The 16,099-nt window shown below is 38.3% G+C and overlaps 1 protein-coding gene across 1 annotated transcript; it reads right to left on the bottom strand.

Moving 5' to 3' along the window:
* Window positions 1–987: 987 nt before the first annotated feature.
* On the bottom strand, window positions 988–12,677 carry LOC110467076. Its single transcript, XM_021523977.1, has 7 exons — window positions 12,619–12,677; window positions 12,230–12,363; window positions 10,733–10,870; window positions 9,924–10,165; window positions 9,390–9,525; window positions 5,552–5,929; window positions 988–3,192 (listed from the first exon to the last, which is right to left on the bottom strand). Exons 3-7 carry the CDS (start codon window positions 10,866–10,868, stop codon window positions 3,056–3,058), a joined length of 1,029 nt encoding a protein of 342 aa, XP_021379652.1. The 5' UTR covers window positions 10,869–10,870; window positions 12,230–12,363; window positions 12,619–12,677; the 3' UTR covers window positions 988–3,055.
* Window positions 12,678–16,099: the final 3,422 nt, after the last annotated feature.

Below are 16,099 nucleotides of genomic sequence, written 5' to 3'. Positions count from 1 at the left end.
GGGACAGTATATACGTCCTTGACAACACTTACACCCTCTAATCAAGACACTACACGAACTGAAAACACATACATCACATACAGACACATTCGGAACACCTCGCCTATGTTTTGTAGAAAATGTCGAAAGGGTATTCCGAATCCATTCGAATTGCCATGAACCGTATACCACAAGATGTCGTCTATTAGCCGTTACGTAAAGCTTTCGTCTGACGCGTCATTTAAGCACGACAGCGTTAGGTAATGTGCTTCTGTTACGATCATAACAGGTTTTTTTGTCAGACGTGTTAGTTTAAAAATGATTTTGTTTTGTTTTGAAGGACGTAATAATACATTTTTGAATGACGTAATAATAAAGATGAATAGACACACACGGGTTTGCACTCATTAAGTGTTGTAATAGATACAGTAGTATGCCACTAATGAATTACACTGCATCATACGACTGTCTCGCCGAGCCTGGCATCTCGGTGATGCACTGGGCAAAAAAATTCCAAAAAGGTCTAACCTATTGTTGAAACAGAAGGAAAGGTAAGTAAAACACCTCAGTCACACGATTATCACACGAGGGAGGATCACGTGATCATATAGCCAGCGGTCACTCTTAGGAACGGGGACATTTTTTTACTGATTTTATATCTTTCAGGCGGAAGATTTTTTTAATATAAACTTTATAAAGATATTTATTACAATTTGCATGTAATTGACTCGTTTCAGTTGTTGAATTTGAAATCAATTATCTATATCATCACTTGTATATATATATGAAATATTTTGTTGATAGGAGACGGCTTCATAAGTTGCTATAACTTGTGCATAACTTGTGCCTACTACTTTGTACCTATTTTGGACAATACAATATGTTTAAAGTCAAATGACACGATTATCGAATATAAGAGGAGAAATGTATAACAATTATGGGAGATTGAGACTAAAATTTTACCAGAGTAATCACAAAATATAAACAACGAAATAATTACTTGCAAAAGATAACTTTATTAAAATCATAATATCAATATGTAAACATAAATCTATCCACAATAAACAAATCCACTCGACATATTTCAACAAAGGGTAGAACTCTGATATTGAATCTTTTTAATTAGAAATAAATATAACCCTAAATAGTCTACACTAAAATCATATAGATAATATTATCTAGGTCAAACATCAGCAGATGGTATAAATGAAATAAAATACTTTTTTTAAAGTGATTTTTGCTTAGATTTACAGCCGACTACAGGCTGCTTTCTCCGAGCAAGAGGTCCTTAATTTTTCCAAATGAACAAAATATGAGGAAAATTTTCCAAATTTTAACTAAATCTTTAATATATTTCCCGATTCATAACAGAACAGCCTGGTTATTGTAAAATTTAAGTAAAAAATACAGCTTTTATTGACAGAATAGACTTGAAGACGAACACATGTTCTTGCAATCGGGTTGGGTAAAGGGATATCAAGGCCGATCATTTGGTATATTTTTGTGTCAGTACTTCATTACTTTTCTAAAACGCAATCGTGCAGTTTTTCCATTAGTGGGTTCCACATATTAATTGATTATACTTCTTAAATCACCCGACTCAGTTATCCAAAGGCTGATTAAAGCTGGACGAGTCTTTATTATAAATATTCAAAATGAGATATCTGTAAAACGTTTTTGTTGAAAATACACAAAAAGATATAAAGTAGGCATGCTGTTTTAGTTACGTTTTTGTCAATAGATGAAAGTCCTTCCCTAAGCAGAAGAACCGGCTTATACTAGTGACGTTCTGAGGTGTGTGTCTGCAGTGTTTACTCGTTATGAGTCCGTATTTCTAACGGCTCTTCATAGTGTCATACCACTGAATAGAACAGCTAGATAACCGAAATACCAAACCTACCGCACTCCTGACTTTTGGCATATGCAGTTTAGAAATAGGTATAAAGGATCTATCATTGGTGCAATATCAAAAGTGTGCTACCTTTTCAATAGGGTTTGTGAATAAATGTAAAGCTTATAGTATATTCAATGTTTTGGTTTTGATGTTGATAGACTGTTTGTACGTCATATTTCACTGTGTAACAGTGTAGCCTAATCAACACAATACAATACGGCTTACAGACAGTATTTACAAACAAAAGTTAATTGTGACGATTTTATTAACTAGCTGTCATAGGTTAATATCAATGAAAATACATTGTAGTTTATTGAGTGAATGAATAAAGACTAATCGCTTGGTATGTGTTTAGAAATGCATGAAAAAACCCAAAAACATAAAAGAAATGTTGGTTTTCGTTAAAGTAATGTTTTAACTGTTGGTAAAATGAATAAACAAGCTTAGTGAAAGCTTTATCAGATGACATATGCTAAATATAACACCGAGTAGTTAACTTATTTTAATTATTCAAAAAGCGCATTGATATCAACTTCACGTTCATTATTTCTGTACGCAGAACAAACATTTTAAAAAAATCAGCAATAACTAAGTCAGTTAGAGAGAACATACATGTTGTCAATTATATAGACACTAGGTTGTTGTCCTTGTCCAAATGTGAGCAGCGTTTACCTTGAGTTTAAAAAGACAACGAACACGGTTTATTGAAAATAACGATAGAGCGGCATGGATGTGTGATGTCAAAATACGAAAGAAACATAACGGCTAATTTAATGTTTGTTCTTCAATATATGTTTACATCGTACATGTGCAATCTCAACATGTACTTCGTCGATAAATTTCGTCCGGCGTGTTAAAGGATGCTGAGACGATATGTTTATATTTGTATGTGCATCAGGTTCCAATTTGTCAACAAATGTCTGGTAACTACATGTAACCTATGTGGTTCGTTAAGAACTACTGGTGTATAGGATGTTCAATCAGCATTGTCCGATACATATCCTTGCTATCATTTTCCTTGATAATCCAGAAGTACATATGAATCCGTACTTGTTAGTTTTAATATCGAAACTGTAAATCCAAGCTAGATGAGGCTCGTTTATCATACTATGAAATGTGTGCATACGACTTCATACATGGTTCATGTGTATTTCGACACAGGTATAACAAAGATGTCTATTGTCACTTATTGCTGATAATGTCCTCGTAGGAAGGGGGCGGGGCTTCGTAAGGAGGCGGAGACATCTGAATCCATATTGGTGGTGGTTGGATAATTTCGGACGGGTCACTCCTTCCGTCTGTCGTTAGAGAATTGTAGGCTGAAAAGTAACATATTAAAAGTTAAACACATGTCTTCTTAATTTAAAGTTTTCTTGTAATACCGGCTTGTCCTGTTCATGTACGATAGGTACACATATTCTTGTCAGTGTCATTAAATATAGCAAGATTGAATAAATACATATGTATTTGATATGATACAGCTTCAAAAACAATAATCGCGCCGACAAAAAAAAGAAGATAATCTCATCCACAAACCTTCCCTGTCAACATGCCTTAACATGATAGTTGTTATTCCCTGCTTAACAATCGGCATTTAGGGCTATCGCAACAACTAGCTTACCCGTTGCCAGTATAATGAGACCGGATGGAAATTCGAATACTGTGTTTGGTGCCTGCGGTATGGTAGTTCAAGGAGGTAGCACTCTAAAGTCGGCATCAGATATCGATATCGCACAGAGGCAGTTACATCAATACACCCTACCTTTAGCGTTTACCGCCCCTCTATCCAAACAACTCCACTACCCACCAAAGGCCGTACGCCCCTCTATCACAACAACTCCACTACCCACCAGAGGCCGTACCGTCCCTCTATCCAAACAACTCCACTACCCACCAAAGGCCTTACCGCCCCTCTATCCAAACAACTCCACTACCCACCAAAGGCCGTACGCCCCTCTATCACAACAACTCCACTACCCACCAGAGGCCGTACCGTCCCTCTATCCAAACAACTCCACTACCCACCAAATGCCGTACCGCCCCTCTATCCAAAGAACTCCACTACCCACCAAAGGCCGTACCGCCCCTCTATCCATAGAACTCCACTACCCACCAAAGGCCGTACCCCCCCTCTATCCAAACAACTCCACTACCCACCAAAGGACGTACCGCCCCTCTATCCAAACAACTCCACTACCCACCAAAGGCCGTATCGCCCCTCTATCCAAACAACTCCACTACCCACCAAAGGCCGTATCGCCCCTCTATCCAAACAACTCCACTACCCACCAAAGGCCGTCCCGCCCCTCTATCCATAGAACTCCACTACCCACCAAAGGTCGTACCGCCCCTCTATCCAAACAACTCCACTACCCACCATAGGCCGTACCGCCCCTCTATCCAAACAACTCCACCATCCACCAAAGGCCGTACCGCCCCTCTATCTAAACAACTCCACTACCAACCAAAGGCCGTAGCGCCCCTCTATCCAAACAACTCCACTACCCACCATAGGCCGTACCGCCCCTCTATCCAAACAACTCCACCATCCACCAAAGGCCGTACCGCCCCTCTATCTAAACAACTCCACTACCCACCAAAGGCCGTACCGCCCCTCTATCCAAACAACTCCACTACCCACCAAAGGCCGTACCGCCCCTCTATCCAAACAACTCCACTACCCACCAAATGCCGTACCGCCCCTCTATCACAACAACTCCACTACCCACCAGAGGCCGTACCGTCCCTCTATCCAAACAACTCCACTACCCACCAAAGGCCGTACCGCCCCTCTATCCACATAACTCCACTACCCACCAAAGGCCGTACCGCCCCTCTATCCAAACAACTCCACTACCCACCAGAGGCCGTACCGCCCCTCTATCCAAACAACTCCACTACCCACCAAAGGCCGCATCGGGCAAACTAGATTTGGTCACCAGCTATGTAACACACAGTGAGCAATTACTTAACCCCTCACACACTAGACACTGATATATCATATTTAGAAATATAGTCATGATGACCTGACAAACAGGTTAAGCTTGTATATTAATACTCGGGATATATATATACAAGTATATAATACTTAGGTTTGTACAGAAGTAAACTCAGATAGAGGTGTGGAGCTATATAACTATGTCTTACCTAGTTGATTGATACCCCTAACACAACCTCCGTTTGAACGGTTTGATGTTCGCCTTTAGAGACATGTACGGTGTGTCAATAAGAATGCTGAGATTGTAAGGGTTCTAGTGTAATTTAGGGACCTATCTATTGGAAATGTAAACGTGTAACTGGATCAATACATCAAATGTCTAATCTGTTATGGGTCAAAACGTTGTCTCAGACAAGCGCAGAGATGATTTAGTTATAGCAATGCCAACATTGTTCAACAAACTGTCCCTTACATTCAGAGATAAAGTTTCACTAATCTTTTTCATTAAATCTCATTTGTGTTATACATGCATTTTCTTGTAAACCAATATTTTCCAGTGTGCGATCAGTAGGAAAAAAGAAGTATTTAATATACATTTATAAATATATCTGAAATATTAACAGCCTGAACGTGTTTCGCAACCTGCTCTACCAATACCTAACGTAAACCAAACTGACTATAGGTTAATGGTAACGCGTTGAGTCGGGACACGTGACGGCTGTGTTGACACGTTCACTTACGTGGTGGTTGGTCTAGCTCTGACTGGTCTGTGATGATATGATCTGCACGGTCATGTGTCGTGCCTGACGTTTGTCCTTGCGTTCGTTCGACGTTTCCGGTAATGGCACAACCAAGAAGAATACAACAAGCTGAATGAGAGCAACACTCCCCACGTGGTATTCTGTTTGATGACGGAGCTTCCGGTTGGGGAGGAACACATCCATTTGACTCCATACGGGTAACACATGGACGACAGGCATCGAACTGACCAAAGAGTTTCCGTAAGCACAGACAGGGGTTTTTGCTTCGAGCTCCAAACACGAAACAGGAAAATCCAACAAACAGGATACTGGCTAGACCACCTACAAGTACCTCCATCATTGAGCTCGATCTTTGACCTAAACAATAAAATTTTACCATTTCTATTATCAATAAAAGTAATTGAGTAAGAAAGCCACCGTCTAAATTAACGTATCTCCATATTGCGTTTGGTTTCACACCTGATGAGTTGTGAATCGTATTCCACTGATCGCTGGGTAAATATACAGTGTAGATCGCCGGTTTAAAAACTGTCATTCCTATTAAGATTCATCAAGTTCTTTACAATTAGTAATGTCCTTGATATGAACAGTAAACTGTCCTTGACATGATTATTATACGCGAAGAAATGTTCTTTTTACATGCATATATTTAATTTGATTATATGAAGCCTTAACGTTTTCATTTAAACATGCATATATGCTATTAAGATTAGCATTTATATATTCTATTAACATGAACATTAAAACAATATTCCCCAAGTAAAGATTAATAAAGTTCTTTACATGTGAACAGCTCCAATAGTAACCCGCGATTGACCTTCATTTATGAATGCGTAAAGAACGAACTCGGTTTTTGCTTAGTTTGGTAATGATATGAGAACATGTGAATACATTACATGGTTTTTGTCTAGCCCCGGTTATGATTTGAGATAAAGGAAACACGTAATTGGTTGTTGCCTAGCCTTGGCTATAAGTTGTGACAAAAGGAACACATACTGGGTTTTATGCCTAGCCTTGGCTATAAGTTATGACAAAAGGAATAATAGTGGGTTATTGCCTAGCCTTGGCTATAAATTATGACAAAAGGAACACATACCGGGTTTTTGCCTAGCCTTGGCTATAAGTTATGACAGAAGGAACACATCGTGGGTTATTGCCGCGCCTTGGCTATAAGTTATGACAAAAGGGGCACATGCTGGTTTTTTTGCCTAGCATTGGCTATAAGTTATGACAGAAGGGACACATACCGGGTTTTTGCCTAGCCTTGGCAATGATTTGTGATATAAGTAACACGTACTTGGTTTTGCCTGGCCTTGGCAATGATTTGTGATATAAGTAACACGTACTTGGTTTTTGCCTGGCCTTGGCTATGATTTGTGATATAAGTAACACGTACTTGATTTTTGCCTGGCCTTGGCAATGATTTGTATTATAAGTAACACGTACTTGATTTTTGCCTGGCCTTGGCAATGATTTGTATTATAAGTAACACGTACTTGATTTTTGCCTGGCCTTGGCAATGAGTTGTGAAATAAGTAACACGTACTTGGTTTTTGCCTGGCCTCGGCTATGATTTGTGATATAAGTAACACGTACTTGATTTTTGCCTGGCCTTGGATATAAGTAACACGTATTTGGTTTTTGCCTGTCCTTGGCAATGATTTGTGATATAAGTAACACGTACGTTATGTTTGCCTGGCCTCGGCTATGATTTGTGATATAAGGAACACGTATTTGGTTTTTGCCTGGCCTTGGCAATGATTTGTGATATACGTAACACGTACTTGGTTGTTGCCTGGACTTGGCTATGATTTGTGATATAAGTAACACGGACTTGATTTTTGCCTGGCCTTGGCAATGATTTGTGATATACGTAACACGTACTTGGTTGTTGCCTGGACTTGGCTATGATTTGTGATATAAGTAACACGTACGTTATGTTTGCCTGGCCTCGGCTATGATTTGTGATATAAGGAACACGTATTTGGTTTTTGCCTGGCCTTGGCCATGATTTGTGATATAAGTAACCCGTATTTGGTTGTTGCCGACAAAAGGAACACATACCGGGTTTTTGCCTAGCCTTGGCTATAAATTATGACAGAAGGAACACATAGTGGGTTATTGCCGCGCCTTGGCTATAAGTTATGCCAAAAGGGGCACATGCTGGTTTTTTTGCATAGCATTGGCTATAAGTTATGACAGAAGGGACACATACCGGGTTTTTGCCTAGCCTTGGCAATGATTTGTGATATAAGTAACACGTACTTTGTTTTTGCCTGGCCTCGGCTATGATTTGTGATTTAAGTAACACGTACTTGGTTTTTGCCTGGCCTTGGCAATGATTTGTAATATAAGTAACACGTATTTGGTTTTTGCCTGACCTTGGCAATGATTTGTGATATAAGTAACACGTACGTTATTTTTGCCTGGCCTCGGCGATGATTTGTGATATAAGTAACACGTATTTGGGTTTTGCCTGGCCTTGGCAATGATTTGTGATGGAAGTAACACGTATTTGGTTTTTGCCTGGCCTTGGCAATGATTAGTGATGTAAGTAACACGTATTTGGTTTTTGCCTGGCCTTTGCAATGATTTGTGATATAGGTAACACGTACTTGATTTTTGCCTGGCCTTGGCAATGATATGATTTGTGATATAAGTAACACGTACTTGGTTTTGCCTGGCCTTGGCAATGATTTGTGATATACGTAACACGTACTTGGTTGTTGCCTGGACTTGGCTATGATTTGTGATATAAGTAACACGTACGTTATTTTTGCCTGCCCTCGGCTATGATTTGTGATATAAGTAACACGTACTTGGTTTTGCCTGGCCTTGGCAATGATTTGTGATGTAAGTAACACGTATTTGGTTTTTGCCTGGCCTGGGCAATGATTTGTGATATAGGTAACACGTACTTGATTTTTGCATGGCGTTGGCAATGATATGATTTGTGATATAAGTAACACGTACTTGGTTTTGCCTGGCCTTGGCAATGATTTGTGATGGAAGTAACACGTATTTGGTTTTTGCCTGGCCTTGGCAATGATTTGTAATATAAGTAACACGTATTTGGTTTTTGCCTGACCTTGGCAATGATTTGTGATATAAGTAACACGTACTTGGTTTTGCCTGGCCTTGGCAATGATTTGTGATGGAAGTAACACGTATTTGGTTTTTGCCTGGCCTTTGCAATGATTTGTGATATAGGTAACACGTACTTGGTTTTTGCCTGGCCTTGGCTATGATTTGTGATATAAGTAACACGTACGTTATTTTTGCCTGCCCTCGGCTATGATTTGTGATATAAGTAACACGTACGTTAATTTTGCCTGGCCTCGGCTATGATTTGTGATATAAGGAACACGTATTTGGTTTTTGCCTGGCCTCGTCTATGATTTGTGATATAAGTAACACGTATTTTGTTTTTGCCTGGCCTTGGCAATGATTTGTGATATAGGTAACACGTACTTGATTTTTGCCTGGCCTTGGCAATGATTTGTATTATAAGTAACACGTACGTTATTTTGCCTGGCCTTGGCAATGATTTGTGAAATAAGTAACGCGTACGCTTTTTTGCCTGGCCTTGGCAATGAATTGTGATATAAGTAACAAGTACGTTGTTTATACCTGGCCTTGGCAATGATTTGTGATATAAGTAACGTACGTTATTTTTGCCTGGCCTTGGCAATGATTTGTGATATAAGTAACAAGTACGTTGTTTTTGCCTGGCCTTGGCAATGAATTGTGAAATAAGTATCACGTACGTTGTTTGTGCCTGGCCTTGGCAATGAATTGTGAAATAAGTATCACGTACTTGATTTTTGCCTGGCTTTGGCTATGATATCGATGGTGACGTGAGACAATGACGCCTGCTTTGCCGTGAAGTGAAGGTAAAAGTAACGAGTAGAGTTGACACAGTATCGGACAGGTGGCGTTGTACAGGTGTAGTTCTGAAAAAGGTTGAAAATGTATCAATACGAAAAATGGAGTTGTGCATGTATAGTTCTGTTGCATTTGGACAGGAACGGGGTGTAGATATAGTTATAGATATAGTATCACATGTGTTTATAGAAAAATGATATACCATGTGTAAAATAACAGAACGAAAAATTGTCACATGTGGTTCATTGTGTATGTGTAGTTCTGAAAAATGTAACAAAAGTAATAATAAAATAACTCTCCTGGTGTGTCTAGTTATGATGCATATAAATATACACGATTGAAATTAATTAATCAATAATTATATAAAGTTTCCGGCATAGGACATTGGTCAAAGATATGGTATTCCCAAGTAGAAAAGTTGTCGAGTTTTTATTTGAACTTGGTGACTAAATACACATTTGCTTACTCTGTTCGGTTGTGTTGAAAGCCCATGATAGTACTGCATGGTGAAGCCGCAATCCGTGACGTCATACTTGGCGGCGGAAACACAGATTTGGTAGTAATTGACGTTTGGTACCCGGAAACCCAGACGACAGAGTCTGGGAAGAACTCTCCCATCCCATGATACTGAGTATGACGTCTGGAGGCTGATGTCATAGACCGCGAACTGACAGGTGTAGTTGTCAAGGGAAACCATTCGATTACCACCTGGTGAAACAAACAAATTATTGAAAGGGACATTTCTGTCTAGACGTTGTTATCTAGTCTAATGGATTATACCATCTCAACTGTTAACTCACAACGATAGATAGATATTTATATTGTTCACATTAAAATCAACAAACATTCTCTTGATAACATTAACCCGTTCCCCACCGTAAATCATAATAGACTCATCCCTATCAGTACATGGGAGAGTATACTAAAGTTGTTTAGGGGTGAAAGGGTTAAGTATTTTAATGCCACGTGTGAAGCAGGAACAATGACATTGGTTTATGGTGTCTCCCCAAAATGTTTTGATATGCTTTCAATGGATATGTTGTTGTCGTTCTATTTTAACCTTTTGCAAACAAGTCATGGTATTTACCTTTTCTTTTCTTATTTTACTTCAGGAAGTGACGTATTAAGTTACTCATCAAGCACAGAGGTCATTACAGCCGGTAAACTTGCGTCGAAATAATCCTTTGATAAAGCAACTGACATAAAAACAATGATTTAGTTTTTGAATTAAAAACATTACACCGTGTGGCAGGTTACACTTATACGTGATCCTACCTTCAACAACACCACAACACTGCATCAATACTACGATCAATGTCGTAATACATGTCCTCAGAATGGTGGATGTGAGTTCCAGGCCGGCCGTTCTCCGTTCTGTCCCTGGCAGTCCACTGTCAGCGTCTGGCACCATGTCTGTTAGTGAACAGTGATAGAGACGTGTAGTGCGACCAAAACACAACAGCTAGTGAGTGCGAATTCATTAAAACCCGTTATAAACAACTGTTGATAGATCACTGTTCAGCCACACAAAGTGCATTATGGATATAAAACCACGGACTGTGTTAAAGCCGACACGCTTTCTGTACTGAAACATTCAAGGAGCTAACGTTTACATACTGACAGTGACAACTGTCCCGATCAATACTTCACATAGTTGTACTCATTATAGGGGTTTAATGTATCATTACGAATTATTCATGACCGGTCCAAGACTGATTCCAATAATATCGCCCACAATAAGTCTGCTATACGAGAATGTTTTTTTCTTTTCTGTATGTTTGTTTCTATATGTCGGGTTCACTGATATTGACAATCTAGTGCTAAGTTCTTACACAAAAACAATACATTGTGATTATTTGTGTTATAAACTGAATTGTTTTTAGATTAAAACACAAAGTTAAGGCGTTCCAGTCTTTGTTGGTGTAACAATGACCTGTTGACACAACACGTCTGGTGTGACTGGTGTTGGTTGTCTTTATTTCATCAAAACTTTGTTCTCGATATTTTCAACAGATTATGCCACTGTATAGTGTTACTATTACAGACAAATTTATTTTAACAAAAAATTCCTATATTCACAGAATATATTTGTGTAAACCCCCCTATTCAAAGAATATGTTTTTGACTCTTTGTAGTATTATTGTAACAAATACTCCCTCTAGCACCAGACCATCTCTCCACATAGAGTATCCCGACACTGTGACAGTTATTCCCTATATTGACATCTCTATCACTGTAAACTAATATTACTACAATAGATCATCCTTTCACACCTGGTTTAAAGTAATTCATCCATCACTTTGGTAGAAATTGAATCCTCGGTGAAAATGTACACCCGTATTTATCCATAACGCTTGTTGTAATGAATTCGGTCAACTGGGGATGAATTGGTGTGCTATCTGTCAGAAACTCAAATTTTAGAACAAAGACTGGCTGATTGGACACTCGGAACGTTAAAATGTCATTTGACTACTCTTATAAATAAAACAAACCTTATTTCTTCGAAAATAACACAGCTATGAAAGCTTACAAACATCTATTATATATTTCTTCGAAAATTCTACTGCACCGTCTGGTTTCATCGATCAATAATGGCGCCCATCAGACACATATAGGAGGCCAACATTGGTTCGAACAAGGATTCAGTATCTGATTATTGGTTAAAAATAGATTCACGGAGATTAAGGATAATTATTCTAACACGTGTAATATACGATAAAACAATAGTCACATAACAAAGACAATAGTAAGTATAAAATTACACATACATACCTGTATCTCTGTCACTTGGAACCCACTTCCGGTTTTACCTCTGTAGCCGTATCTCTTAGCAACATCATCATCAATGGCGGGGCCGTAATAAATATATATTGCGCATTGCCCAGAGCGAGGATCGGGTTATAGATCTGGAAGCAAATGAGTAATTTATAAACCAAGGTGGATACCTGCGGGTCGATACGAGCGAGGCATAACCCGGCCAGCATTCTACACAGGTCTGAAGGTACACTGGCGACATAACTATCGATCAGGACAAGGCTATAGAAATCTACCGTACGCTATTAAAACATAAATATTCTAATTTCATGTAAATATCAATTGAACGTATACAGCAAAACAATGCATCTAACGTGTATACATAGTGATATATGATGGTAACCCACGGTACGATCATTTACGTATGTCACTCCTGCCGACAGATAGTATGCTACAATGACCGATGACGTCTATGTGTAAACTGAAACCCTATTGTCATTATGTAGGCGTTGTAACGGCACTTTTATACACTCAAATGTAAATCGACCGTTTTTTAGATGATGACACAAAATGTCACTCATCGTCAAATGAATCAATCATCAAGTTTCTAGAAATACAGGTCTTTTTATCAAATAGAACGGCTAGAACATAGAAGAGTAATCAGTAAATACTAAATGCTGAAGGCAGTAGGCTCGAGAATCTAGTTATGTCTACTATAGACACTGGAGTATAGATCCTTGTTCTGTTCTGGGACACCGAAACTGGACCGTGTGGAATAGAATTCCGTAAAAGACCAATTCCTTTATGCAGGATATAATAGTCGTAATTTGATTAGATATTGTGGTTTCGATTCCTGTAGCGAGTTAGGGTATTACTGTGCACGTTTGAGGTTTTTGCCAGGTAACGATTGAAAATGACAAGAATATTTACAATATATATACTACTCGGAACTAAGGTCTAGTTCCCAGGTCTATTTAATCATAACTAGAGTTCCCAGTCAGATTTTCTTAAACGGAACTTAGATTCAAATTCAGTCTATGCAACTTCATTCAGTTTAGACCGGTTTAATTGTATATATGGCATCATGAAAAAAACATCTCGAAAATGCCTTCAGATGTATACCGATTGCAGTGTATTCGTCTTAATTAGATTTCTCATGCTTTTGAGATTGAAAAAAGAAAAACAGTAACTGAAATTCAACAAACCAAAGTCGATCTAGGAAAACTTCTAAACCTCTTAATTTGAATCGAATTTGAAAGAAAAAAAACTGTCCTACTTCTATACACTAAAACACCTCTGTCTCGTGCGTTATCATTGTCTCCATTGTCCGCATCATGGTGTTTCATTCATCGTAACAAAATATTAAAAACAATTAAACTTTTGTTTTATTGTAGTAATTTTATATTCACGACCATGTACATTAGTTCAATCATTGAATAAAAAGTGAATGGCCACAGAATATATTTTTACTTTAAAAAGATCGAACTGCAAGTTTTTTCCTTTGCTGGAACATTAGATAAACAGGCAAGGAGTTGGTGAACCTTACCTGGCACCCACCTGTCCGACTTGGTAAAAACATTTCTCACCATATTTAGGACTGAAGAGTGTAATATTTAACCATTGTGTACAGGAAATTCAAGTATACTAGCATGGAGTGTAAAATATTTATTTGTCAAAATATTGCATAGAAATCGTGGCGTTTAGAAACACGCTTAAATTATTAAACTATTAATTTAGCTTAAAATATTCCCAGGTGGGCCTTCGTTGCCTTTTTTTTTAAGATAGAAAGTTTTATTATTAATAATCGCAACAGCGACATCATTTTATGATTAATCGGTTGAAATAAGCGTTTAATGTCCATACCATGCAATGATCAATGTTGCTTTTATTTATAAAAAAAAAAATCAAAAAAATCAATCTTCAATGTTGACCAATAGGAATGTTAATTAAGTTCAAATTTTTAGTCCATTTTTAAATCAGCACACACAAATCCTAAACAGCCTTTTGTATTATTTTCTGTTTGTGCGCCACGTACTGGAAATGACATTTGACTTCAATTTCAATGTTAATTTGTGAGTACAGTAAGACTCCGTTACACTGCCGACATTTGAGCCGAACGTATCAATGATTTGTTCAGATTAAAATAAGGTCTTGAAATATGTTGGCAGAGAACGAAGTGGCTTAGGAAATGTGGCAATTTTTGCTTTGTTAAGCATTTCATGCCAGTATTTTGATTCCGTTCGGCTACAAATGTTACTTCCTTAATAACGAAGAGATTTTGGTATATATATCAACCTTGGAATGCTATTTTAAAGGTATCGGGCCACTAACGCTCTTTTTTTCATCATCCAAGTCAGTGCTAAAACGGGGTCGACCAACCAGGCAGACAGAATCGACAAGAACAAGGTCAAAGCTGGAAGTCGATCAACAGCGCAATACAACGAAAGTTTTCGATGAAGCCTTTGACCAATGGAATGTGATAGAGGAGGGAAAATGGGTTTAATGGGTTTGTGCACCTCCAAAAGTTGTAGGCGCTTACTTGACAGGTGTAAACTAAATCATCTAACAGTAACAATGGGCACGTTTATTGTGTAAACATTATCTCTGACCCAGTCGGCCACGAAATAGTCGCTGTTCGTTGGATGCTGCTCTCGTGACAACTCCTGAGTTCATGTATGCCTAATAATGACGTAAACATGGCATCAGCCCTGTTTCAGGTGCGATAAGAAGTAGTCAGAGAAACGCTTCACAAGCTTATACTAGACATCAATATGCAAGTAATTGAAATTAGACTTTTTTTCAGACCAATACTCTTATAGTATTTATGAAATTTTATGGCTGCAATTTTAACCACAATGTTTCCGACATATTGTGTCAATTGTAACCCTACATATCCTGATACGGACGGGTAGACTTAGGTACGCACGCACACACAGACGGAGGCACTGAAAGGCGATTACTAGATACCCCTTCACAAAGAGGGGAGGGGTAAACGAGCACTTATTACTCGAGAACAATGAAAACTGTACTTAGTCGAAATAGATTAAATCGAGGTCAATCGACTTTTGGATAGTCACTTTCTTCACGACCTTGATACCCTAAAATGTGATAAAAAAAAAAAGTATTAGCATATATCTTACCTGATTAATTGTCACAGTTTGATGATGGTCCAAGTAAGTTTGGTAGGACGTATACTCTTAGGCATCTTGCTTATTGAACAGTACATATGTCTGTTCTCGTCAAGTTATCTGTTGTTTAATCGGGACAGAGGTCGAGTACGTCATTATCACTGTTGAACAGCGCGCATGGATTTCACTCTTTTCCCCTTCCAATCTGTATTGGTCAAATCCATCTCAGTCCGATTGGGAACAGACACAGCTCATGTACGTCAAGTTTATTTTTACATTGTCTCTATTCATAAATGAAAATGACTGATACAAGTCAAGAATGTTCATGTCAAGTTCGATCAAACTCCAGGCACGTTTGGTTTCTCTGCCCAATGGAAATACAATTGCATACAATCCAAGCATACGCTGGTCCCTCCCCCTGTCGACTGGGAAACACGGCTCAGGTAAGTCAAGGATATTCTGTTCAAGTTGTTCCTTATCCACTGGTAACACTCACGTAAGTCAGTTAATCGGGTAACAATATTTACATACTTCAAAGTTGTTTTCGATTTACTGTGTCTGTTGTTCACTGGAGAACAGCAATATGTATATTAAGCATGTTCCAAATTTGTCTCTGACCAATCTGGAATCTGATTTTTCTTTCGATAACTTTTTTTATCTGTACATATGTATTCTCCTTATGCAGGTTTTAATCCCCGTTTCTATATAAATCACACCCTATTTTGATGATTCAAGCATATATATTGATTTATTCAGACAT

Source organism: Mizuhopecten yessoensis, unplaced genomic scaffold (genome assembly GCF_002113885.1).
Source record: "Mizuhopecten yessoensis strain PY_sf001 unplaced genomic scaffold, ASM211388v2 scaffold11157, whole genome shotgun sequence".
Classification (NCBI taxonomy): domain Eukaryota; kingdom Metazoa; phylum Mollusca; class Bivalvia; order Pectinida; family Pectinidae; genus Mizuhopecten; species Mizuhopecten yessoensis.
The sequence above is the reverse complement of the archived record's forward strand: the minus strand, read 5'-3'. Positions and strand labels throughout refer to the sequence as shown.

Excerpts from the sequence above, each read along its gene's own strand:
- LOC110467076 (XM_021523977.1), bottom strand. The coding sequence starts at position 10,868 with ATGGTGCCAGACGCTGACAGTGGACTGCCAGGGACAGAACGGAGAACG. Across the intron at positions 10,166-10,732 it reads GTGTTGTGGTGTTGTTGAAG|GTGGTAATCGAATGGTTTCC; the intron begins GTAGGATCACGT and ends TTGTTTCACCAG. Across the intron at positions 3,193-5,551 it reads AGAGCTAGACCAACCACCAC|CCTACAATTCTCTAACGACA; the intron begins GTAAGTGAACGT and ends GTTACTTTTCAG.